Source organism: Pseudorasbora parva, chromosome 19 (genome assembly GCF_024679245.1).
Source record: "Pseudorasbora parva isolate DD20220531a chromosome 19, ASM2467924v1, whole genome shotgun sequence".
Lineage (NCBI taxonomy): Eukaryota > Metazoa > Chordata > Actinopteri > Cypriniformes > Gobionidae > Pseudorasbora > Pseudorasbora parva.
The window spans coordinates 4,958,595-4,985,136 of record NC_090190.1 but is presented as its reverse complement, the minus strand read 5'-3'; the positions used below and the strand labels follow the sequence as shown (position 1 = coordinate 4,985,136).

The window sequence follows — 26,542 nt, the reverse complement described above, 5'->3', positions numbered from 1 at the left end:
TCGCAGCTTGATGAGGTGATGATACACTTTTTATTTGTTAGAACTTGTGGGGGGAAAGAAATAGTTAAATACATATAATATGTATCAAATTAAAATAGACCCATTTAAATCTCATAAAAAAGCACTGAATGGTCATGTTAACTAAAGCCATTTCTCTTTGGGAGTCACCTGTACCCTTCCACATCAGCATCCCAGCGTGGGGACAGTGACATTCGGCTCAAAAACAAGCCCACCAGGACAGCTTCCCTGTTTTCTATTCAAATCAGAAAGTGAAGGCCGTGTGTTTTAGCAGCTGAGTAAACGCTGTATGATCAAACAATCATTGGGGAAGCAGATCATCTTTGCAAGACTAACAAATAAAAAGTTAGCTGGATACAGATGCTTTTCAGTGTGCATTTCATTTTGTTAATAATGATAATCTTTTTTCATCTGACATTTTGACACTATGTGACTATGAATTAAACTTAGATAATCTAATACTGGTAATATTTTAAAGTGTTTTTTTTAAAATATTTAATAACAATTTTAATGTAGTGAGAAATATTACCACAAAAATATAAGAACAGGAAGTGTGTGTTCCAGAGTGTTAATATGGCAACAGGAAACAACAAATGTCAGAAAGATGTCTGCCTCACAGTTGCTTAACATTATTGCCATACAGCCCTCTTGCATCTTAAGTTTCTGCATTGTCACATGTTTGCATGCAACCCTTGACAGTATAATCCGCCAAATGCAGCTGGATTTCAGCATTTTTCATATATAATACATTATATTATATACATATATTTTTAATACATTTTTCAATGGTAGTCTTTTAAAACTGCATCTGAAAAATAAACTAGGTGCAATGTAGTGTTGCCAAAATTATATTTATTTGTACATACTCTCTCATCTCTCCGACAGCGAACGACATCCGCCTCCACTCACTCACTTGTTTTATTTGCTCCGGATGAATATTGTTGATGTTACAAGGATGGAATCTCAGTGTGGGATTGCATGCATTCCACATAATTTGACTCCTTAGAGATTTTGTGCTCACACTCAGAAAGTGTGTGCACACAAAGCTGACTCTTAGCACTAAATTTAAAATACACACAAAATAAAGTCAAAATGTCAGTCTTGGCGAGTATTCATGTAAAAACAGCCAGTTCTGTTTTAAGTGAATGCATGTGTAACAGTGTAATGGATCCATGCGTTCGATCTTAAAGTGACAGCAGCTTAATATTACCGCTGACAAATTATGATATAATATTAAAATACCATGCAAGTTTTTCCTTATGGTATTGATGTCAAAATTGTGGTCAGTGAAATTGTTATGTTAATTAATAAAAAATGTCTGTCAAGCTCTGGTTGCATGAACATGTAGCCTACACAAATCATTGCAACAATAAAAACAGAATGTAGCAGCATCGTTGCCACAATGTAATGGTAATGCATCATTAGTAAATAGTTTGTGAAAAAATGATAATCTTTGAAGTAGTAAAATCTCAATTTTTTTATTTTTTTTAAATGTATTTATTATGACAACTTCTATTAATGTTTAATTCTCTGCAAGCTACTTTTTATATACTTTACTTATTACACTCTAAAACGTTGGGTTGTTTATGGCCAATATCTGGGTAAATTAAGGTTGTTGGTTTATTCCAAACATTTGTTGGGTTATAACATTATATAACATTTACAATAATTTTAACCCACCATTGGTTATCTGTTGGGTCAATTTTAACCCAACTGTAACCAAACTTTATTTTAAATTTGATTTCCATTTTTGTTTTTTCCAGATTGTTAAAAGCTGTTGTCTTGATCTAAAAATGTCTAGAGCTAGCCTACATGTCTGCTATTATTAATTTTTCTGTTGTTGTTCTGCTTGTTTATGTTTTTACGTTCAATATGTAAGTCAAACGTGTCTGGCATTTAGAATGAAAAGCAGCTTTCTTTCTGAAGGCACGCTTTTGTTTCTCCAAGTCGCCGTCTCTCATGTCTTGTCTTCAGCCGGAGGTTGTTTTTCTCCTGTACGGTACAGTGGGGTCGCGTGGGACTCATTTACACACAGCTTTGATCTACAGTCTCATTATGCGCGTCCCATTTAGAGCAAGACTTCAGCAGCCGCGGGCTTTAGCTTAAACATACTCAAAGGGATTTTTCAAACTAATCAGCAGATTCACTCTAGTCAAATAATGTTTGCTTTTTATTACCCTTTATATTCTTCATGATCTCTGGTCAAAAAGTAACAGCAGCTGCTCTCGATCCATTCCATACGATGTGGTTCTGCTCCAGCCTTTCTCGTTGTTTCAAGGTTTTGTAACAGCTCGGGGGGTGTGTGAGTGTGTGAGGGATTCTCGTCGATACATCAAACCAGATCCGTCGCGAGCCATGGAAAAAGACGGCTGGAAAGTAGACATCAACTCACTTTGACATTTCTGGCGTTTAATGATCTGTTTTGTCTTGAACAGGTGGGGGAAATGACTTCCTAGTGTCTTTATAAACCTAAAATATAATGTTTTAGATTAACAACAACAATGGCACGTGCTGCGTAAACAGAATAGTGATTCCTGTGCGCGTTCCTCAGAATAGAATGGTTTTGAAATGTGCTTGTTTTATAGACGTTTGAATTCTGTACACTTGCTCATTGTATTTGGATGAAGTCTCATTTCCCTCAAGACTTAGCTACTTTTCCGAGGTCGAGAATGAATTTCGACCAACTGCTGGCCTCAGTCGGTGGCTTCGGGAGATATCAGATGCTTCTGTATGTGTGGATATGTCTACCGCAGATCTTTCTCGCATTCCACATGATGGCGAGCGTCTTCACGGGCGCCACGCCACCCCACCATTGTCGGGGTTCGAGGATGGAGGAGGACTGGTCCCTTACCGCCGCCAATCTTTCAAATGTGAACATGAGCATCTCCCTTCTGCCAGGGCACGCGGATTCGTGCACGGTAGTTTCAGGAAAGAACCGTAGTGTAGGCTCAAGATGTGAGACCGGATGGGTGTACAGCCAGGAGATCTTTCAGAGCACCACTGTCACTGAGGTAAACACGGGCACGCGCTGTAGTTTTTTTGGCCATTATAAATTTAATGTGGGGTGAATTCAGGTTGATGAGGGCACTTTTTGCCATTGAGATGACTGGGGAAAAGTGTCCCAGACAATCTCAATTTTAAATGTGGTTAAAAATATATAGACTAATAATATTTTGTTACATAATAATCTATAACAAAATATAAATAAGGGAGGGATGCACAATATATCGGCCTCCACATCAGTATTGGCCGATATGTTTATTTTTTAATGTTATCGTTATAGGCCAGATAAGAAAATGTCCGATATAATAAAGAAGATAAATATTTGATTATTTCCTTCAGCTGAGACACTTCAGATGTGTTCGCCATGATGGTGAATTTCTTGAAATATGATTGGAATAAATAATAATAAAAAAATATATATAGGCTATATAAAATATATATAGTTAAATACAGTCATATAGGCATCATAATTGTGTGCTTGGGACATGGCTTTTAATGGTGAGATTTTTGTTTTTGTAATCAGGCTCTCAAAAATTATTTAAAAAAATTGGATTAAGATTTATAGGCCAAAATATCGGCTATCGGCATTTAAATATAAAGAATAATCTGTTATCCGTATAAGCCAAAAAAAAATGTATCGGTGCATCCCTAAAATATAAGTATAGATACATTATCGTTCTAAAGTTTTTTTTTTTTTTGGGGGGGGGGGGGGGGGGTTAATTGTTCAGCAGTGAGAACATTTATATTGTTACAAAAGATCCTGAACAAAATTGCATCAAGCTGTCCACAATATATATATGTCCAAAATTGTATTTATATCTGTAGATTTACAATGAAGAACCCCCCCCCCCAACAAATAAAAAATAAATCATGATATGCCAGTAATGATTTTTTTATGTTGTAACATTAGGATTTTTTTGTGTTTATTTATGCAGTGGGATCTGGTGTGTGACAGGGCAGGTCTAAACAGTCTGGGCTCGTCTGTCTATATGCTGGGGCTGCTTGTAGGAGCTGTTGTGTTTGGAGCAATGGCAGACAGGTATACAGACACATATGCACCATCACAATTCACATGTGCAGTTTGTTCACTCAGACCTAAACAGCCTGAGGGAAAATAGAAGTCATGCCTAGGGATGGGCGTATCGATATGAAGTATCGATATATCGATACTGGTGTGAGCATCGAAAGTATCGATACTCAAATAAAAATATCGATACTAAGGCGTGTTTTTTTTACCAGTTATTTTGTTTATTTAAAAAGATTATTTAATGCATACAATACAAATAAACTATGTTAATTGTGTAGTATAGGATCTGAATGCTTGCAAACGCTACAAGACAGAACCAATCGATCACATAGAGAGTGTTCGTTCACTGATGACACTATTCAAACAGAACTGCATTTCCCAAAACTATCATGAGAAAACAATGAATGATTTTGAACACACAGTCCAGAATAATGCTCATCAAAAGAAAGAGCCTACATAGTGCAATCACACTCTTTAAATGTAATGTTAAAAGTTGAAATTGATCATGTTCTATGCTGTAACTAATGCTAATATAAATCGCTATCAGAATAAAAAGGTTGCATTTTATGGGTGCAATGTTCAGTCACTGGCAGTCCCTTGTGAAACTGAACCATGTTTTTTTTTTACTACAGTAGCCGTAGTTCAAATAGGCTAGTATTTGTAGATTTCCATGGTTAATTTCACTTCTACTAAACATTTTATCCATGTGTTAAAAAATTAGGATCTAATAAGTTGCAATTAAGGCATATTGAATGTTAAAATACCTTTCAAATATGTTAAGTGGGTATTTTTACTCTTAGTCATTTAAATAATTTAATATATTTAATAATTAAAAAAAATAAGTTTAAAAGTATTGTATCGGTATTGATATCAGTGATACTGGCCTTGAAAGTAACGGTATCGTATCGAAAACAAAATAAGTGGTATCGCCCATCCCTAGTCATGCCCTGCTCATAACTCTCTATCTCTTTTTAGTTGTTCTTTCCATTCAATTCCTAAAATGCACACAGCACATTTAATACATGTTTAATATCAAATGGATGTTGCTTAGAGTTATTTATGCATTATAAAGTAACTAACTGTTTCCAACTTAGTCTGTATATTTTGTTTACATTATATAGCAATGGTTCTCAAACTTCCTCTAAAACCTTGTAATTTAAATGTTATTATATTAGCATAAGCTAAATTACAATATTTTTTAGTTGTTCTTATTACAACAGAAGTACTAGAGGTACATATCAGCTTCGGACAAAAAGGTTGAGAACCACTGCGATATACGGTGAATTAAACAAGACCTATTATGTTTTTTTTTAGTGTGTGATGTTGCTGTTTGAGCATGAACAATGTCTGAAAAGTTACAAAGCACAAAGTCCCTCCAGCGGGAGTAATTCTCTACATCAGTGTCAGTGTTTCTGAACTCCTCCATTTAAGTCTTAAGTTTTCTTTTGTGAACGAGCATGTGACAATATTCCTCATTTAAATTATTCCTGTTAATAGACTGTAAAAACAAAAATGGACGTAGTGTCCGTGATGTCACACATAGGTTTCTGAAGAGCATTTTTGTCTTCACGTCACTGTGCACGTCACTGTGCATCCCTCCCGGATAACTGACAGTGGGCATAGATGCGGGACGTGGTGGAGCTGAGGTGACTAGTTGCTGAAACCACATCTGCCTAGCTCAACCATAGTGGCAATCCACCTGTCACTCAAGTGGCCACGCCCTTAAAGGGGGGGTGAAATGCTGTTTCATGCATACTGAGCTTTTTACACTGTTAAAGACTTGGATTCCCATCCTAAACATAGACAAAGTTTCAAAAACTAATGTTGGACGTTTGATGGAGTATTTCTGTGTCAAAAATACTCCTTCCGGTTTCTCACAAGTTTCGGAGAGTTTTTTTCGAGTATGGGTCTACTTGACGTTAAAAAGAGCGGAAGGTCCTTGTATGGGCCGTACGGACTCTTCTCCCGGTAGGGTGCGCGCGCGCGTGACTAGAGCACGCTGTAAACAGTCTCTCAGATGCAGATCCAGTCGTCCGTGAACACTTATGTGGCGCCGCGCTCCACTTTATTCCTATGGGTGACGTCGAGCGACTTCAACGCTTCAGCACAGCATTCCGGGAAGGCAGCGCTGCATTTGAACCGATTTGAACGCAGAAATGACGGGAAGCTTCACAACATCGTTTCAGTTCCGTCTCAAAATGGATTTACACGCCACTGCTGTCACAGAACTTCACCAAATCAGACCAAAGAAGTGTGTTTTTGACGGAGCGGTCCCAGCGATAAAGGTCCTGCTTTGGAAGCAGCCGGTGAGTTAACTTAAACTGCTTCAAATGTCTCTGCTTTTGGCTACGGACGCATGAGTAAACATCAGTAAACGACACGATCGCGTGCTTCGTCATTCAAATGCGCTAACGGTTACTCCATTGTTGTTCTCTGTATAACGTTACACTAGTCTGACGTGCAAAACCGTTTTGCTTGCTACTTCTAAGGTCTAGTCGCATACAATAGTCAATAAACCGAATCATGTCCTCATAAACTGCGAGTAAAGACAGAAATGTGGAGAGGCCATTAAATACAGTAACTTACATACCACAGAGACGGACGTCCTGATGTTGCCGTTTCTCCTGTTCAATTTATTTCTCCCTCAGATTTGATTGTGGATCATTATCTGTATTAGCTGAGATAGCCATGGGTTCCTCCACGCTTGAGGACGTCACCGTTTTGCGCGCTTGTCATTCTTTAGCTCCGCCCACACGATACGCCTCCAGGCGCTCGGTTTTTTCCGGAAAGACTCGGTACAGCCTATATTTCTTTTATAAATATGATAAAACTAAAGACTTTTCGGAGATATGAAGGATGCAATACTACTCTATAGGTTCTCAAGATTGACATGAGATTGACTGAAACTGAGTGTTTCACCCCCCCTTTAATTATGCAAAACTTTAAGGCGTTATATTATTTAACAGAATTTGTTATAAAAAATCACCCCCTTCACAGTTGTCATGAATGGAAACATTAGCTGTATAGACCAAAACCACTCTTCATACCAGATGTGCCAGATTTGCCTTTGGCCAGTCGATAAAGTTACTTCAATTTACAATTCAACAGAAACTGCGGGAGGTTGTCATTGGTTGAAACTGGCGGTTAAGGGGTGTGAAATTTCCGAATCACACTTGAAGCGGTTGGCCAATCACCACTCACTGATCCAGCTGACCAATCAGAGCACATTGTGCTTTTCAGAAGGAGGGGCTTCACAGGAACTAACAGAGCATTACTGACAGACTGGGAAGAGAGGAGATGAAATATGTGAAAAATGTGTTGTGACAAATGTGAACATTCAAGCATGAAAACATTCTTGTAGAGCACAAAAACAAAGTGGCCAAATTCAGCTTAATCCACCCTGTATATAATTTAATCAAAGCCTCTACTGTATTAAAAAAACACCCTTCCATCCACCAACATTTCTCATGAAATCTTTCTCATTCTTTCTCTCTCTCTGTAAGGTATGGGAGGAGGTTGGCAATGCTCTGGTCTTTAGCCCTTCAGACAGTGTTTGGTGTGGCCGCTGCCTTCGCTCCAAACTTCCCTGTTTATGTCACCCTGCGCTTCATCATAGGATTGACCGTGTCGGGTGTGATAATCAATGCGTTTGTGCTAGGTAAGCCTTGGCATACTGCAGTTACTCTCTAATCAAGAAAATATTAACTTATCCATCTAATGAGTTAGCACTGATCATGCCTGATTTCCCAAAGGCAAGTTTGTGCCCTTGAGCAAGACACTGATGATATTTTAAGAAAACGCTACTATATAATATTTTAAGTCAAATTCACATACCGAACCGTACACATGTCAACAGTAACAAAATCATTTCTTCTTTGCCATAGAACTTAATACCCTAGTTCATGGGTCACCAATCTTGGTCCAGGAGGGCCACTGTCCTTAGCTCCAACCCCAACCAAACACACCTAAACCAGCTAATCAATGTCTTTATAGGCCCTATAACATTGATTAGCTGGTTCAGGTGTGGGGTTGGAGCTAAACTCTGCAGGACAGTGTTCCTCCAGGACCGAGATTGGGGACCCGTGCCCTAAATTGAGCCCTTAAACCCCAATCCCAACCACCCCAAACACTTAACCTCCTTTTTATAGGCACAGAGTGGACCTGCACACAGAGACGGATGCTGGCCGGCATCTTCACCGACTACTTCTTTGGTTTCGGCTACATGCTGCTGGCGGGTGTGGCCTATCTCATCAGAGACTGGAGAAAGCTGCAGCTTGCTATCTCTGCGCCAGGCTTTCTCTTCATATTCTATATCTGGTGAGACAACATAGAAGTATATATTGAGTTAATAAGTGATTATCGAATAACTAAAAAGGGTTAATTCACCCAAAAAGGAAAATTCTGTCATTAATTACTCACCCTAATGTCGTTCAACACCCGTAAGACCTCCGTTCAGATCTTCGGAACACAAATTAAGATATTTTTGTTGAAAACCGATGGCTCAGAAAGGCCTTCATTGGCCACAATGTTATTTCCTCTCTCAAGGCACTAAAGACGTCGTTACAAAGTCCATCTCACTACAGTGGCTCTACAATAATTTTATGAAGCAATGAGAATATTTTTGTGCGCAAAAAAAAACTAAATAATGACTTGTATTATAATGGGCCAAAGCTTCGAACCGTTATGAATCAGCGGTTCAGATCGCCAAAGTCACGTGATTTCAGCAGTTTGGCAGTTTTACACGCGATCTGAATCATGATTCGATACACTGAGACATTAAGCTCTGATGTTTCAGGAAAAACTGTTTTGAAATCGGCCATCAATATAAGTCGTATTTTAGGATTTTCTTTTGCGCACAAAAACTATTCTCGTTGCTTCATAAAATTATTGTAGAGCCACTTTAGTTTTTTTTCTTTTATGGGTCTTGAGAGAGGAAATGACATTGTGGCCAATGAAGGCCTTTCTGAGCCATCAGATTTCAACAAAAATATCTTCATTTGTGTTCCAAAGATGAATGGGTGTCGAATGACATTAGGGTAAGTAATTAATGAGAGAATTTAATTTTTTTGCGTGAACTAACCCTTTATTATTACACGGCTCTGTGAAATACTTGATTCTGATTGGTCAATCGCGCATTCCAGCGGTCCGTTATTTCCAGATAACACCCGCTCATACGGGTACTACGAGTTATCTTGACCGGTACTACTTCTATGCTTAACGCTGGCGCCATCTTGTGGCTTAAACAGCCGTGGGTTACAATGGAAGACTTCAAGGCGGGTTTCCTTTATAACGTTTTTAATATAGATATTTTTCTTACACAAACGCATCGATTCGAATCAGAAGGCTCTATTAACCCAGCGGAGTCATGTGGAGCATGTTATTTGACGGACAGCTGCAGGACTTCAAACACAACTACAACATCTGCTGGGATTAACTTTAGCCTGGACTTTTTAAATATAACTCTGATTGTATTTGTCTGAAAGAAGAATGTCATAAACACCTATAATGACTTGAGGGTGAGTAAATCATAGGCTTGGTTTAATTTTTGGGTGAACTAACCCTTTCAGCATTCATTTTCAACATTTAGCATAGGGCAAATCTTCAGCAATAGATAAAGGCTTAAAGCAGGTTGGAACTGTTTTCCTTCGCGGAAGCTTTGCGTAAGAGCTAATAAAATATGTAATCTCGAGACAATATTTTGCGTCTAATAATGATTTATTTGAGACTAGTAGCCGTGTAATAAGCGGGATAATGTACACCCAGCCGGTTTTAATCGCAGAATAAACCCCTTCAGAGTGATGCTCCGCTTCGCGTCGGGGTCCTGATCACTCTGTCGGGCTTTATTCTGCGATAACAACCGGCTGGGTGTACATTATCCCTTACATTTTAGTGCTGTCAAACCGATCAAATACGATTAATCGCAACATACATTTTTGTAAATATATGTGTGTGTATATGAGTCAATGACATAATCTGTCTTTGTGTTCAAGTGCATTATTTCTTTTCAAAACACTTTATTCTATCAAATCTATTTAGTTTGAATTAATTTGAAGTACATTTAAATAATACATATTATTTTATTTATTATGTTTTATTATCTTAAACCCCCAAACTATCAGGTGGTGCAACTGTCAGAACAAATGAACAGACTAAGAAAACTATTTAAAATGGTGTCTTAGTAATAAAAAATTAAAAACCAAAGACTATTGCATCATTTTAGGTGAAAAAATGATGCAATAGGACACTTTTTTTAAATCTTAGTTTAAAGTAGTTTTAAAGCTGTTGAGATAATTGAAACACGTTTGTCCAGCAAAGATGTTTAAAAAACACCTCTTTTGAAGCTTTATTTGTCAATTACATTTTTATTATTATTATTGATAATACTAAAATAATTACTTTATAAGTATAATTATTAGTATCTGATATTACACAATAAGGATCAGAGTTTCTAAAAAGCATAAAAAGGAGTACCCGAGTCTCTCTTTCACTCTCTCTTTCTCTATCACTCTTATTGCTTGACTTTCTTCCTGTGCCTTTATCGTTCTATCGACATAAATCTCCTTCCACTCTTCTCTCCTGCTTTTTCTCAGGGTTCTTCCACATTCAGCCCGTTGGCTGTTGGTGAATAACCGTAAGGAGGAGGCGATTGATCTTCTGCGTAAGGCAGCTACGGTCAATGGTCGCACCTTACCTCCCACTGTTCAGGTACCACAAACTTTCTCATGGACTTGCTTTCACTCTTTCGGGCTTTTTTTCATCACGCTTCTGGCACAATCTTCAAATCCCATAACATCTCTAATTGCTCTGTTAGCATCACCATGACAGCAACCATCCCCCACCCCGAGAAACCATGGGGCCTCTGTTTATAGTCTTTTAGGAAGTGATAGTCTAACGCTTTGGATCACAACACCAGGGCAACGAGATGACTTTCACATCATCAGATCATTAAAGAGAAATTAAAATTCTGTCATCATTTACTCTCCCTCATGTCGTTGCAAACCCATGAGACTTTCGTTCTTCTTCAGAACACAAATGAAGATCTTTTTGATGGAATCTGAGAGCTTTCTGTCCCTTCATTGACAGCTACGCAGCTACCACTGATGATTCAAAAATTCATAAAGATATTATAAAACTAATCTATATGAATTGATTCCTGAAGAGACACATGAAGAACAGATTTAATTTAGAGTTTTATTCACATTTAAACATTGATCTGCGAACAAAAACAGAAGCTCAACCAAACCTGCTTGACGTGCAAGAACAAACCTCATCTTGCAGAAGTTTAAATGTGATGCGTAACACGAGAATGAACCTCATTGGTTCTTGCTGAAGCTCAAAGTGATGCGTAACACGAGAATGAACCTCATTGGTTCTCGCTGACGCTCAAACGTGATGCGTAACACGAGAATGAAACTCATTGGTTCTTGTGAAGCTCAAACGTGATGCGTAACACGAGAATGAACCTCATTGGTTCTTGCTGAAGCTCAAAGTGATGCGTAACACGAGAATGAACCTCATTGGTTCTTGCTGAAGCTCAAAGTGATGCGTAACACGAGAATGAACCTCATTGGTTCTCGCTGAAGCTCAAGCGTGATGCGCAACACGAGAATGAAACTCATTGGTTCTTGTGAAGCTCAAACGTGATGCGTAACACGAGAATGAACCTCATTGGTTCTTGCTGAAGCTCAAAGTGATGCGTAACACGAGAATGAACCTCATTGGTTCTTGCTGAAGCTCAAAGTGATGCGTAACACGAGAATGAACCTCATTGGTTCTTGCTGAAGCTCAAAGTGATGCGTAACACGAGAATGAACCTCATTGGTTCTTGCTGAAGCTCAAAGTGATGCGTAACACGAGAATGAACCTCATTGGTTGTCGCACGTCAAGTGAACATGCCTGAGCTTCCGTTGCCACAACTGATGTGAGATGATAAATGTTTATACTGTATGTGAATAAAAGCCTAAATTCAGTCTGTTTATCATATAAAGTGATCGAGTCTCTTCAGAAAATTCAGAAAACCGCTCAATGCATATGGATTCGTTTTACGATCTTTTTATAAACTTTTTGAAGCGTCAGTGGCAGTTGCGTATCTGTCAATGGAGGGTCAGAAAGCTCTCACATTTCATCAAAAGGATCTTCATTTGTGTTCTGAAGATGAACTAAAGTCTCACGGGTTTGGAACAAAATGAGGGCGAGTAAATGATGACAGAACTTAGATTTTTGGGTGAACTATCCCTTTAAGTGCATTTACCAAGGTTTCTCTCGTCACCACGGATGTGTGTGTTTGAGTGTTTGGTTTAAAAACAGGATGTTTTTATAGCATTTGCTTCAATGTATTAAAGTGTCACTTCTGTTATCACAGGTGGAGCAATACGAGGGCCCGCCAGGACGTAGTCAATATACTGCTTTCGATCTGCTCCGAACTCCCCAGATGAGGAGGAGAGCGCTCATACTCTTCTACATCTGGTGAGATTACAAGGACGCATTTTTATATCCATTAATATATTTATATTATATTTTTTATTGAAACTAAGAGACTTTAGTGTTGTATTTTCTGCTGTATGAAGGTCTTGGAAACTTTTTATTATATCTTCTTTTTTTTTCTTGCTACATTTCAAATGCCCTTTATGTTAATGTTTTATCCTGGTCCCATAACATGAAAATCCATCCTATTAATACTAGTAATATTCTAGGGAAATATTTTGAATATTTATAAATATATCAGAATATTTTAGTTGTGTATAATTTCCAATCAAGCTGTAATTTTGTATCTTTTTTTTGCAATTCTGCAACTTTGATACATCAAATTCTAGTTATGAATGTACCCTTAGCAAGACGAAGGAATCTGACATTTATTTTATTATTTAAAGGGTTTAGTTCACCCAAAAATATGAAAACTCTATCATAAATGACTCAATCTCATTTTGTTCCGAACCCATAAGGCTTTCGTTCATCTTCAGAACACAAATGCAGATCTTTTTGATGAAATCTGAGAGATTTCTGACCCTCCATTGACAGCTACACAACTACCACTGACACTTCAAAAAGTTCATAAAGAGATCGTAAAACTAATCCAAACTTTATCGCTTTATATGATGAACAGGTTTAATTTAGGCTTTTATTCACATATAAATATTCATCAACTAACATCAGTTATGGTAAACAGAAGCTCAAGCATGTTCGCTTGACGTGCGAGAACCAATGAGGTTCATTCTCGTGTTATGCATCACTTTGAGCTTCAGCAAGAACCAATGAGGTTCATTCTCACGCAGCACATTTGACAGATTATTTGACAGAGATTGTCATGTTTGGGTGAACTATCCCTTTAAATGCTATTAAACACAATACATAATCTCAGATGTGGTGTAAATGGTACTGTGGTGAAAATTCATGACTTTCATTAAAAAAACAACCCCAGGCTCCATTATGAGTGTGAAAAGTGCCTTTTATGAGTTTTTATTTTCTAAAAGTCCACATGCTCATAGTTGAAAAAGCACCATAAAAACTCTAATGTGCGCAGTGTATATGTACAGTATTCAGTGTTTTAAGTCATGCCCTTCACACACACATAAACATGTCCATTAATTGACCTTTTGTCTGTTTCTCCAGGTTTGTTAATGTGTTGGTGTATTATGGTCTGTCTCTGGGTGTGTCTGACCTCGGGTCAGACCTTTACCTCACTCAGTTCATGTTTGGATTGGTAGAAATTCCCGCAAGGTCACTGGTGTTGGTTCTCCTGCCCTGGAGTCGACGAATCCCGCTGAGTGTGTTCCTGGCTGTGGGAGGCGGTGCATGTCTGCTTACGCTCACTGTTCCAGCAGGTGACCAGCAAACATGGCCAGAGGCACTTTTCTAGAATGTATTTCTGTCTTTTTATTCCTTTTGAAAGGTAGTATTGTTTTACACCAGACTGCCCATTCCTACTCTCGTTTCCAACATTGTCTTGTCACACACTCTTTCTCTCAGACAGTGCTCATATCAGAACTGCTTTGGCCATGGTGGGGAAATTTGGAATTACAGCATCTTTTGCCATCATCTATATTTATTCTGCTGAACTGTTTCCAACTGTTCTCAGGTACTCGCATTCACATCATATATACATGGATCTAAAAGTCTACACAGCCCTGTTTAAAACAACAGTAATCAGAACTTTTGCGACTTTAATGAAAAAAATACAGTCTACGCAATGCCACCCAAAACCAAAGTGACACATTTCAGAGAAAAATAAATAAAATAAAACTTAAATGAACCTAACCTAACTGCGTAAGTGTGCAGACCCTAATGGTATGTGGATGTGTACAGAATTAACTAATCATTTAGTAAATGTGAAATAGTACACATAGTGACAGCAATATTAAAATATATATTGCGGACAGGATATGCATTTTGCATTGTGGCATGACTATCAAGTTTTTGATGAAACTGTTTCTTTATAGGGGTCATATTATGCTCATTTACAGGTTCATACTTTTATTCATGGGGACTACTGAATACATTTGCATTATTTAATGTTCACAAATTATTTTATTTTACATTGTTACAGCAGTCCGAATGCTCTGTTTTAGGGGCCAATTTACACAACACTATTTTCAAATAAAAACTGAAAAACAGATTTTTAAGTGCAAGTTTTTGAGAAGGATACCATTATGATCCTCATAACAAAATATGAATTTGTGAAAATAATGACATTATGCTCATGCGTATTACGTGTTCGCTCTATAGGTGTGCAGTGTTTTTTTTATAAAGTGACATCGCCATCTTCTGGCCTGGCAATATAAAACAACATTTTTTGTAATTTTCAGAAAAAGGAAAATCTTTTCCATTTTTAGTACATCATTAACCTTGTTTCTATTCTAAATTTGAGCAAAGGTTTGAGCTATTTTCTAAATGTCGATTAAAAAAATGAATGCGAAAAAGCGGCGTTTCCATTAACCAATGTTATGTGACTAAAAAAGTCCTTCCAAAAATCAAGGTGATGGATGTTGGTAGGTTTATGTATAGCACAGTCACCACACTAGCCATTACATTCAATTGAAGGAGGCGCACACATAAGTCTGATGACCTGTAAATGCAAAAAAAACTTCTAGAAGTTCCTGAAAAAACATCTAATTAGAGCATAAAAAGGTTTTTTTTTGTGTGTTTATATAGGAGTTATTTTGCAGAATTGACGTGATTCCATTTGGCGTATTTTCAATTTGCACAACTCGAAGGCTAATCGACACACAGCTACTGTCATGTAAACGTGCTCTTAGTTTCGGGTTCTTTAAAACCCACCTTCAGAAAAGCACACTCTTCTCTGATTGGTCTGCCGGCCCCAGTCTGTTGTTATTGGTTAACAATTTAGAGCGTGTTTTAGAAATGTAACGACTCTTGAGTATCCGCTGCCTAAGGCACTGTAAACATCGACATTTGTCTATGGCTGTAAACACTACTGTAGCTACGCTAACTATAGTTTCTTTCTAAACATACTAAAGCTGCTTTGAAACAGTGTGCATTGTGAAAGCACAAAACAGATAAATATCACAAAGCTCCCTGTGGAAATCATTTCTGATATGTATTTTGTGTCTCCAGGCAAACAGGTATTGGTGTTTCCTCTATGTTCGCACGGATGGGTGGGGTTTTAGCGCCACTAATAAACCTGCTTGGACGCCACACACCTGTTGTGCCAATGGTGATATTTGGCTCCACCCCTCTGCTTGCTGCAGTGTTTGCCCTAGCATTGCCTGAGACTGCCAATCAACCACTACCAGACAGCATTTATGACACAGAGAGGTACAGTGACACCTCATACACTCAAAGGGATAGTTCGCCCAAACTGCAAACACATCTCTCAAATAATTTCTCCCCTTTTTCCTCATTTAGGTCTACTCTGAAATGCGACGGACAAATTCCTGTACATACCAGCAAATCACCGAGCAGTCCAGAAAGACAGGAACTGCAGAGTTTAGCAGATGAGTCCAGATAGACTTAAAATGATCACACACACTCTGTGTCTCTCTTTGTCGTGCATTTCAAGAATGGTGAAACATTTGAATAGTTCAGGTTTTGAAACATTTAGATATGTTGGAATGGCTGAAGATTTAATAAGACTAAAGTGTCAATTTTCAAGCATGGATGACTGGCTCTGAAAGCAATGGAATTGGTGCATCACTTTTTCATTGTTTATCTGGCCTCTCTTATGCAAAACAGAAAGCTCCAAACAAGCATGAAGGAAACAAGCTGAACTAAATTAATTCAGTTTGAACAGATATTCATATTTAAAATGTGATTTTTACGTCTGTCAAATGGAACATAAATATTGATGACTCATCCTGCACTAGAGATTTTTGTCCAATCAGATGCTGTTTAGAATGAGACTGTCCCTCCCACTAACACCACAGGCAAATGACTAGAAACTTTTGTGAGTGTTTGGTCTAGTGGAGAGTATACCAGTGCCTTCTTTGTAAATGTAGTCCTTTATGTATATGTCCATGTATATGGGGAATTACACCATGTTTGGACAGTGGCTTGCATTTGGTTTCGCTTGATATGACAATTCCCAAAGCTTCTGCCTTGTTGAAATTGTTTTAATAGCATGCTAGTATCCTGAATAGTCTCAGTAGCTACAGGGAAAAGTATCTTGTTTAGTGCTGATTTGTCTGCATTTAGTTTTTCTATTGCTTTTTGTGGAAAACAAGTAATCATACGCACAATTAAAGAGGATTAATGTAAGTGTAGGATTGATATGCCATGTCTTTCCAAATTAGCTTGAGCCAATGATAGTCTCCATAGTATACACTACTGCAGACTTCAGTCTTCACCCACAGCCCGACACTGCCAAATGACACAATCTAGTTTTTAACTTTATATACTGACAACCTTTTTAAAACTGTGAAATTTTTGTTTTACTTCCTGAAATTGTTTGATAGAAATTAACTATTTTATTATAGGCCTAATGCTGTTTATCTAATGTTTACAGGAGATCAGATCTTAAAGGGATAGATCCACTAATATAAAACATCTGTCATTATTTACTCAACTTTGTGAATAGCCATCATGCAGATCTTTTTCATACAATAGCAGTTCATTCACCACTCTCGTTTATGCTCAGAAAAAAATAAAGGTTTGCACTATACTCCAAAGGACTTTCACTCAGTGCTTGTTATCGTCATTCTAAGCCCTGCTTTTAACCACGGGTAAAGTTTCACACGTTTAACTTAGAGGCTGGGTTATCTTCACTTTTTATTTCAGGGTTTGAAACCCTGGTCCAGATCTGAGTTAACCCCACATTGCTTTGCCAAACATGTGCAGTGTGAAACGATGCTAAAATGTTACGACTAGCTAACAACCAACGCATGCCACATATTGACGTGCTTTGGACAGTCACATGGAAACAGCGCTCAACTAACACAATTTTAGACTTCAATTCTCGTTACTAACTAGTTGTTTATTATTAGCATGCTTATTACTAGGATATTGACTTTATTATTATGTATAAAGCACATATTAATGCCTTATTTTGCATGACCTTATTCTACACCCCTAATCCTTCCCAATGCCTAAACTTAACAAATACCATATAACTATTAATAAGTAGTAATAAGGAGTTTGAGGCAACAGTTGTAGTTGAGAGTGAATGTGTTCCCCAAAGTGTAAACAACATTCTCGTTTCAGCATTTGATGAGGAAAAATGTCAAGTGACTGATAAATTGATTAATTTAGGGAAAAATGTATATTACCGTTGGTGATGTATAATTTGGGGTTGCGTGATGCCAGAGCTTTTATATAAATATTTCTCACGCTGTGCTCATCCAATCAAAGTTTAGAATATCCCTGGGTTAATCATTTAAGGGTTAAACCTGGTCCCAGACTTAATGTTTGAGCTGGTTTAACTGCACCGATACATCTTAAAATATGTTAGTGCCGTTGTTTTGTCTCAAGATGCACATCAGTGATGTTTTTTTTTCCAAGGCATGTTTAGAAGAGCCACTTAAATGTCCTAATTATACTAAGACCTAATCCTGGCTTAGTCTAAGCCCTGTCTGTGAAACGCTATCAAGTAAACTATATTTCAAGTCTTCTGAGTAAACCTGAGTTTCTGCATGAGGAACTGACTGATATTTTAAGTCGCTTTTCACAGATAAAACCAAATAATATCTGCTGTGACATCGAGTCAGTGGGTTGCACTCAATGATCGGTGAGCAAATCGTTTTTATTAGGTGGTTTGGATTTAATGATCTCATCCTGATTCAGAGCTTAACAACACCTGTCACCAGGTACTGTATTTAAATGAGAAGGATCACACAGGATACTTCAAAATAATTAGTTTGTTTCACAGAATTCAAAAGGGTTTGGAACAACATGATGATGAGTAAATTATTAACTATCCCTTAACAAAAACATGTTTTATATCGCTGCATGATTGATTATTAGGACTCGGTCATGAGATGTTAATTGAAAAGCAAGGTCTTGCAATGTGACGAAATGAAAAGACGCTAGAATGACATGAGAATAAAACAATTGACATCTAATAAAATTGTTATATAGGCTTGCTGACCATTGCCTGTGGACAAGTATGTGTGTTACTTTTGCTGCATGATGGAATGAAAGCCTTAAATGTAACTTTGCAATGATCAAGGATTTGGTTATTAAGACTTTCCATTTATTGATATTCCGACTGAAGCACAATAAAACTGTGATGAATTGTCCAGCATCCAAGATTTGCAATAAAATCAATGAAAACAATTCCTCTGTGGCTTTGTGTGAATTTCTTTGAAGGACGTGTGTGTATTAGGCTAACGTAACGTATGTGGCATCAGTGGCCACACCACAGTTATTGTCTTTCATAGACATCAGTACATAACCAGCATTGCCCCAGTAAGACGACCACGAGTTCTTCACTAGCCAGTAAGGCTTGCGATCCATTACCCCATAACCAACGGCTAGCACAGCATGATCCAAGTCATCGATCCCATTTTCTGTGGATACAGAAACATGAATTATTGTTTTTTACAGAAAAGAGTACTATATACTTGATTTAAAGCCATCTGAAAGACATTGCTATGTTCAGAATAGTATGCATGAGTATGAAAAATAAACTGTGCATAATATTCTCATACATTAGGATGTAGTGAGCTAAAGAAAAATTACTGCAGTATACAGGGAACATTTCCCAAAGTGCAACATTTCCAGCTGCAATGTTATAAAAAATAAAAATAATTAAAAAAAAAACATTTTGCAGATGAAATCATACATTTATTGTTGTTAATTGTTGTTAATTATTTAATATTAATATGTATAGTTAATATAAACATTAATATACATATTTCCCCAAAATGTTTCCATCTGCAAAAATGTAATTTAGTAATTTATTTTATTTTAAAATAAAATGATAACAATACAATTTAATAATATAATAAAATAAAATAATAATAAGAAACATTTTATAATATATAAAACCATTTTACAGCTGGGAAAACATTGCTATAGCTTATATTTATGTATAATTATAATATTAATAAATAATAATTATAGTTTATATACATATTTCGGCAAAACAATTTTAAAAATAATTTATATTTACACTTTATATGGTACACCATATGTAAAAAAAAACAATAACTTTATTAACCTCTGCAATACCATTTTGAGGATGGAACTGTTTTGAAAAATACTATGTATATCAATAATATTATTGATATACATAGGCAACATATTGGATAGTTCTGGAAGCTAATATGTTAACAGACCATGATGTAATACCGTCACACAATCATAGAGTGCAGTCTGTGGTATAATGATGGAGGAAAGGGCAGTTCAAGTGTTCAAGAAGACTCACTGCAGGCCGGTTCATAGTAGACTCCGTTACTGTAGAAGGAGAAGGAGCGGTGAGCAGCGTCGATGCTGACTGCTACAGGCCCGAATTTAAAGATCGCGACCTTCAGAGCCTCAATATCTCCACTGGTCACGTTAGTGTAACCGCTCAACTGTGCCACCATTGAGGACTTATCGTAATGACACAAACCATTCTGAAACACACACAGTCATCTGATTAGTGACTCTTTTATCCACCGGTGTCTGATAGGTCTGATGAATTCACACACACCATGCCCATATATCCTCCATAGCTCTCTGCGGTCGAAATGCCACCATGCTTCATGATCCACTCAAAAGCTCTCCACTCCTCTCCTCCATCACAACCATTATTCCCAAAGCCCCACGTGCAGTCGACCAGCATCTGCTGGGACAATGATGTCAGCTGTCCTGTCTAAAAGAGAGAAAGACAAGGACTAGTTCAAATCGGTATCAGTGAGGTAAAAACTCCATTCAGAAGGACATTGCACAGACATGGGGCCGGTTGCATTAGCTTTGGTTACAACTAAGCCTAGTTTTGACGTAAAGGGACACCAAGTCACAACTTAGCCATACTAAATATTTTTGCGTTTCACAATTTGCTGAAAAGTAACTCTACGCATAAACTAAATACTGTATTTACAGAAGCCTCTAAGACCAGAAGTAACAGTTTGAATAAAAAGGCAGGTTGACTGGACTGCATCAATAAGCTCTTGTTTTATGTGACAGATTTCAATCCTTTAGACATACATGATAATGCTGACATTTACACTCGCCTCAATTTTAAGAGGGAGAACATTATGTGAATGAATTACTTTGTTAGTGGCTCTTCAGTAAATGATGTCACGTCATGCAGCAGTGCTGGCCCAATGGCCAAGGTCAAGAATTTTTGTTCAGTTTTCATTAAATAATACATTTGGTCAATTGGTTTGTTTTTTACTAAATTATTTTGTATACCCCTAGAACACTTATATGCCATGTGTCGCAGAGGATCATTCTGTAATACTTTTGCGTCTTAAAATACTTTAATACTGTAATACTTTTTGCTCCTTTTGTGGTCCATAAGAAGGGCAAACGACATTCGAACAACACCTGGGTGAGTAAATTATGACTTCATTTTAGGGTGAACTATTCCTTTAAAACATAAGATTATCATTATGTAAAACTAAAGTCGAAGATAATAAAAGACAAAAGAAGACATTTCATAATTAATTTAGGTTTTCTCCATACTATAAAAGTCAACATAGTACTGTTTGGTTTCCCATATTCTTCAAAATATCTACTTTTTTTGTTCAACAGAAAAGAGACATTCATACAGGTTTGGAACAACTTAAGGGTGATTAAATTACAGAATTTTCATTCACACTTACAATATAAGGTGGATAAGAGCTGTCTGAAATCGTCCCCAGACCCTTAAATAGGGCACTTTTGAGGTGACAGACATTTGTAGTGGAGTCCGAAACCATAGTGGACATTATCGAGTGCACTCATTCAATCCCATAATGCACCGCAATAATGAGTGTGCACAACTGATGTACACTCACCGGTTAGAGCAGGTGGGGGCAATAAATTCCTTTTTAATTGATTATTAAATAGTTTAATTATGGTTTATACATGCTAGTTTCAATGACAGAGGTCAAGATACATCTTTTCATTATTACTGGTTGTTTTCTAAGTTTCAAATAATTATTAAACAGCAAACACAAACTATGCAAAAGCGCCAACCCTTCCACTCTGTGTTTGATTTCACTCACTTCTTCAACTGGACTATATTAGTGGAGTAATGTCAGGAATAGTGAATGAGGGTTCAGGGGGTGAATTTGTGTAGCTTCACCTTCAGGAAAAGAGCTCCCTCTAGTGTTCCAGTGGAGGCAAAGCTCCAGCAGGACCCACACACTGCCTGGTCTTTCACTGGCGTCACAGCACCTGAACATACATAACAGTAAGTGTGTGTATCATCTGAATCACTCCTGCAACACTAAACATGTGTCCAAAGATTCTGACTTCACATTTAACAACTCAACAAATACGAACAAGAATTACACACCATACAGCCTCCAGTCTATGGAATCAGGCGTGGCTATAGAGTGGATTTCAGAGGGAAACGGCTGAGCCTTTCTGTGAACATGAGATCTTTTATGTCCTCTCATCATGGCCAGCTCTTCCTGTGACCGGTCGGCCAGGTGATTGACAGAGAGGGTGAACGAAAGACCAGCTCTGTTCATAGAGTGCACATACCTGAAGAAGAAAACAGTGTAAAAATCAAGATGTAATTGTATAGGTTATTATTGCTCCATATTCTTATATTTCTATATAGCTGACATGTCTGTGTGTACTGTAACCAAAAAAACAGCCTAGTAGTGTTGTCACGATACCAAAATTATGACTTCGATACGATACCAGACTAAAATATCGATATATCGATACTAAATCGATACCACAGTTAAAAAAAAAAAAAAAAAAAAAGATAAGATAAGATGCTTAATATGACAACAGAACTTGTTATTATTCATTGTTATTTTTTTACAAAAAATTCATGTGGCCAGCATGTTCCTTAGGGTTGGGCATCGTTTTGATTTGAACAATTATTGATCAATTGATCAATTACTATTAAAATTATCTCACAAATTTTTGCTATCTCAATGTATTTTTTACAATGGTGTAAATGTGTTGCAATAGCTTACACACAGCACAAGAAAGCTTGATTTCGAATGGTAAATTGAATTTAAAAAGACGAGTAAACAGTAATAAAATAAGAACAAATAAACAGATTACAAACAATAGCACAAATAAATACAATAGAATAGAAGATACAAATTAAACAGACTGCTTTATTTTTTCAGGTAGGTCTAACATTCAGATAAGTAACTGAATAAAAAAAATGCATAGTAATTACATTTAAAACAACATTGGATAATGTTCTTTGTAAAAAATTCAATAGCGTACAGATGAAACTATTAAAGTTACAAGTTGATCAGTGAAGAGCAGTTGATCGTTTGTCTTTTTGTAGTTTGAATAACAAATGACTGCGGTCCCTTTAAGACTAACGGACGCATGGCTATGTGTGTGTGCGCTTCAGATGTGAGCACGAAATCTGCGGGGATTAGTAGAATTAATTTATGTGCAATCCCGCGCGAAATTCACACCGATCACACACTAACACTAACACACTGTCATGAGGAAAAAGTCCAGCAGAACGCGCGTTCGCCGTGCTCAGAGGTTAACCGGGCTGAGTGAGAATATGCCGGTGTGTGTCAACTCGCTGACGGTCAGAGAGAGCGCAGCTGATATCGATACTGTAAAAACCGAGAATCGTATCGTTTCAGATATTCCAGTATCGATACATATCGAAATATCGATATTTTTGACAACACTACAGCCTAGTCAATTTTTCATCATTTTTCATTCAGTATTTTTATCATTTCATCAAAGATGTGTACTCTTTATTTTAAAACAAATAATTTTTTCCCTCCAAAAGTTGATGTTTTAAAATAAACTGACCATTTTAGGCTAGTTGCCACAAGTGGACTCATATAATATACTAATTAAAAGCTGAAATAATAATTAATTAATAATAATAATGCATCCAAAACCAAGCAAAATTTGCAGCAGATTTTGCAGCTTGTTGTTTTTTGATTTGTAAATAAATAAATATAATTTTTTTTATTTTAATAAAAATAAAAATAAAGCAATCAATTTCCTGCTGTATTGTACAGCAGTCTTTCAAGCGATGCTGTTTAATAAATAAAAAAAAGATTTGCAATAAAATTTAAAAAAATTGTCAATTTTATTACAAATCACCAAATCTTGTGTAAAGTTTTTTTCCTCACCGAATATTATGTACAAAGTTGTGCTCGCGCTCCTCGTGCTCCTTCTCACTTTCATACTGACGCTCAAACGTCTCCTTAAAATGGCCAAACATACGGTGGGCGTGCCCGACAGGGGAGGTGTGGACCAGGTCTTGAAGAGGGTTGGCCAATAAATGATGCTCTGCACCGGGACCAGGAAAGCCACCACAGGTCATGCCTAAACAAACGAGACAGCATTTGATTTGATGGCCTGTAAGTGTCAGAAACATGCCATGCCACTGAATGCGTTTCATCTTTTTTTACCTCCAGGTAGTTTGAAGATGTCAGAATCAGTTCGTGGGCTGAAGTCACTGTAGTCAATCATGTACTTGTCGTAGTGGGACCCCAAGAGAGTGTTGTAGCCCATCATCTCATAGTGGCACGGGGTGGCTGGGGAATCCTTTCCCTCTGGTCGTGTGACCCACAGACGATACGTGTTCTTCTTATTACCAATTTGTGTGACATTTTTCCAGACCTCACACAGAACGCCTGCGTAATACTCCATCTTCTCAAACTGCAAAACAAACAACGATTTATACACACTACAGCCTCATTGTTACATTGGTGTGCTCTACAGAAGGAAGTCACTCAGGTTTGACTGACATGAGCAAAGCTTGACATTAACAAGTGTGGGTGTATTTCAGGAGTAGCGTGTAAACCAGTCACTTCTACCAGCCACTTTGATTGGTTGAATTTTATATTGACACTGAAATATCTAAAACGCTTCTAATATTAATTTTCGCAGAATAGATACACAGTACCAGCTGCATGGCAGTTTTTCCTTATGGTGTTGATTTTAAATTGTGGCCAGTGGAAATGCTGAATGGCAGGTAACTTTGGAAAATCACTAACCACAGTGACTGCTGAGCAAAAAAGTTAATGTCAAGCCCTGGACATGAGGATCAGTAAATGAGGGAATTTTAGTACAATCTAGTAATTTTAGAAAGTAGTACATACTTCAAAGCCCTGTAGATCAGGCAGCGCTGCCTGTGGAAGTATTGGATCCTCCTTGGTTCCATTAAGCTGGAAACACTTCATAGCATTGAATTCAGTCTCAGTGGTAACCGGTGTAATCTTGTAAGTTGCACCATAATCCAAGTCGTTTCCAATAAAAAAGGTACACACTTGACCTGTATAGATGGCAACAATTAGGAGAAAGTACACACATAATCTATTCTATTTCAATACTGCCTGATTTTAACGGACGATGACTGACCGTGATAATAGTCGATGCGACTTCTGTTCCCCTTAAGGTCATACCAAGCTTCAAATGGTTCCTTTATCTCAGCATAAGGCAAAGAGAGCATACCTACACAAGAAAGGCACATGTGACATACTGAATTTGGGATGTACTGTGTAATCAGGCAGAAACGTACCTTTGACATGATACATCATTCCAAAATCAGGGACTGTCCTGCCAACTGGTGTGGCATCTGCGGATGAAAACACAGAGAGGTACCACAGTCATTTACATTAGATTTTCCTTATACAAAAACATTTTATACTCTATATATTCACTGCCAGCCAGGGTTGGGAAGGTTACTTTTAAATTGCCTTTCACTACATATTACAAAATACATGCTATAAAAAGTAATTTGTATTGTTTTTTGTTAGATTACACAAGTTTGGTAGAATAAGCTAAACACTTTAGAATACTTATAAGGTATGCAATACAAAGGGACCACCAAACACAGGACTTGGTTTTCCTCTGCGTATTATATATATATATATATATATATATATATATATATATATATATATATATATATATATATATATATATATATATATATTTAAAAAAAAAGATTTCTTGAAGCAAAAAATACATATCATTCTGTTCAAAAGTTTTCACGCCCTGCTCTTAATGCCTTGTGTGTTTATGGATACATGTAAAGTAAAATGCAAACTCTTATTTTGTTAAAATGATTAAAAATGTGTATATTCTGCAAGGGGTATGAAACTAAGTGAAGAAGTTATTCTTAGGATGCTTTTGCAGACTGTCAGAGTTGCCTGTTACAGTTCACATTAACGTTTAAATTAAATAAATGACATAAAAAATCTAAGTCATCACTTCGGTAATCTTGCACTTAAAACACTTTTCGGATGCAATTGTAGTTTGATTACCCCCTATTTAAAATATAACTGTAATGAAATACTCAAATTTTGTATTTTAAATGCTTAACTACGTTACCTTTCCCTACTCCCAAATCCTGTACACTGCAGATACTACGCCTAAATATACCATTGCATATTACCTCAACACATTTAGTGATAAAAACAGCACAGGAAATGTAGCGCAGCCATTAAATCACGAGATGAACTATCATACGCGTTTGTTTTCTTCCTGTTGTCATGTTGTTTCTCTTTACCTGCAGCACACAGCAGAAGCACGAACCCAGCTAGAAGACGCCACATCGTGCAATCTACCTAAAGAAACGACAGACATCAACTGGAGATGGAAAATAAGCCTTCGTCCGTCTGACAGTCAGTCCCGAAACAAATAATGACGCGGCGCGACAACAACAGACAGTTCCAATAAAAGCACGCGCGAAGGAGGGACTGAATTAAAGTCATATGACACGAGACTCTATTGCTGTCACATGACCGTGGTCAGCTGTTTTCTTGAAGCAATTTTCTTTATGGCGGTTAAAATTGCTGACCTAGTTCAATAATAAGTATAAAGTTTTAACATAGATAGTTATATCCTATTTTAACTCCTAAGTTCAAGGTGTATTACATATAAACTAAACAAGTTTTTCACTACACAAATCACTGTACTTCAGATTTAAAGGGATAGTTCCACACATTTTATTCT

The 26,542-nt window shown here is 37.2% G+C and overlaps 2 protein-coding genes across 3 annotated transcripts; one reads left to right on the top strand and one right to left on the bottom strand.

The window, feature by feature from the left end:
* Positions 1 to 2,028: 2,028 nt before the first annotated feature.
* On the top strand, positions 2,029 to 18,772 carry si:dkey-166k12.1 (solute carrier family 22 member 13). Of its 2 annotated transcripts, none has more exons than XM_067425227.1 (11): positions 2,029 to 2,453; positions 2,604 to 3,029; positions 3,957 to 4,060; positions 7,552 to 7,706; positions 8,197 to 8,365; positions 10,639 to 10,753; positions 12,411 to 12,514; positions 13,658 to 13,869; positions 14,015 to 14,123; positions 15,620 to 15,820; positions 15,911 to 18,772. In XM_067425227.1, the coding sequence occupies exons 2-11, from the start codon at positions 2,640 to 2,642 to the stop codon at positions 16,011 to 16,013; spliced, it is 1,662 nt and encodes a 553-aa protein (XP_067281328.1). In that variant the 5' UTR covers positions 2,029 to 2,453; positions 2,604 to 2,639; the 3' UTR covers positions 16,014 to 18,772. The 2 variants fall into 2 exon arrangements, with proteins under 2 accessions (XP_067281328.1, XP_067281329.1); XM_067425228.1 differs by having other exon boundaries at positions 2,032 to 2,453; positions 2,772 to 3,029.
* Positions 16,717 to 26,284, bottom strand: zgc:110239 (uncharacterized protein LOC550326 homolog). The gene is made up of 11 exons (XM_067425229.1): positions 26,097 to 26,284; positions 25,104 to 25,160; positions 24,944 to 25,036; positions 24,685 to 24,857; positions 23,992 to 24,241; positions 23,710 to 23,905; positions 21,927 to 22,117; positions 21,714 to 21,805; positions 20,133 to 20,294; positions 19,866 to 20,055; positions 16,717 to 19,005 (listed from the first exon to the last, which is right to left on the bottom strand). Exons 1-11 carry the CDS (start codon positions 26,140 to 26,142, stop codon positions 18,818 to 18,820), a joined length of 1,638 nt encoding a protein of 545 aa, XP_067281330.1. The 5' UTR covers positions 26,143 to 26,284; the 3' UTR covers positions 16,717 to 18,817.
* Positions 26,285 to 26,542: the final 258 nt, after the last annotated feature.

Bases quoted from the DNA above. Each gene is read 5' to 3' on its own strand.
- si:dkey-166k12.1 (XM_067425227.1), top strand. From the start codon at position 2,640: ATGAAGTCTCATTTCCCTCAAGACTTAGCTACTTTTCCGAGGTCGAGA. The intron at 3,030-3,956 runs GTAAACACGGGC...TTATTTATGCAG, and splicing joins AGAGCACCACTGTCACTGAG to TGGGATCTGGTGTGTGACAG. The intron at 10,754-12,410 runs GTACCACAAACT...CTGTTATCACAG, and splicing joins CCTTACCTCCCACTGTTCAG to GTGGAGCAATACGAGGGCCC.
- zgc:110239 (XM_067425229.1), bottom strand. From the start codon at position 26,142: ATGTGGCGTCTTCTAGCTGGGTTCGTGCTTCTGCTGTGTGCTGCAG. The intron at 25,161-26,096 runs GTAAAGAGAAAC...TTTCATCCGCAG, and splicing joins GCTTCTGCTGTGTGCTGCAG to ATGCCACACCAGTTGGCAGG. The intron at 21,806-21,926 runs GTGTGTAATTCT...ATGTATGTTCAG, and splicing joins CATAGACTGGAGGCTGTATG to GTGCTGTGACGCCAGTGAAA.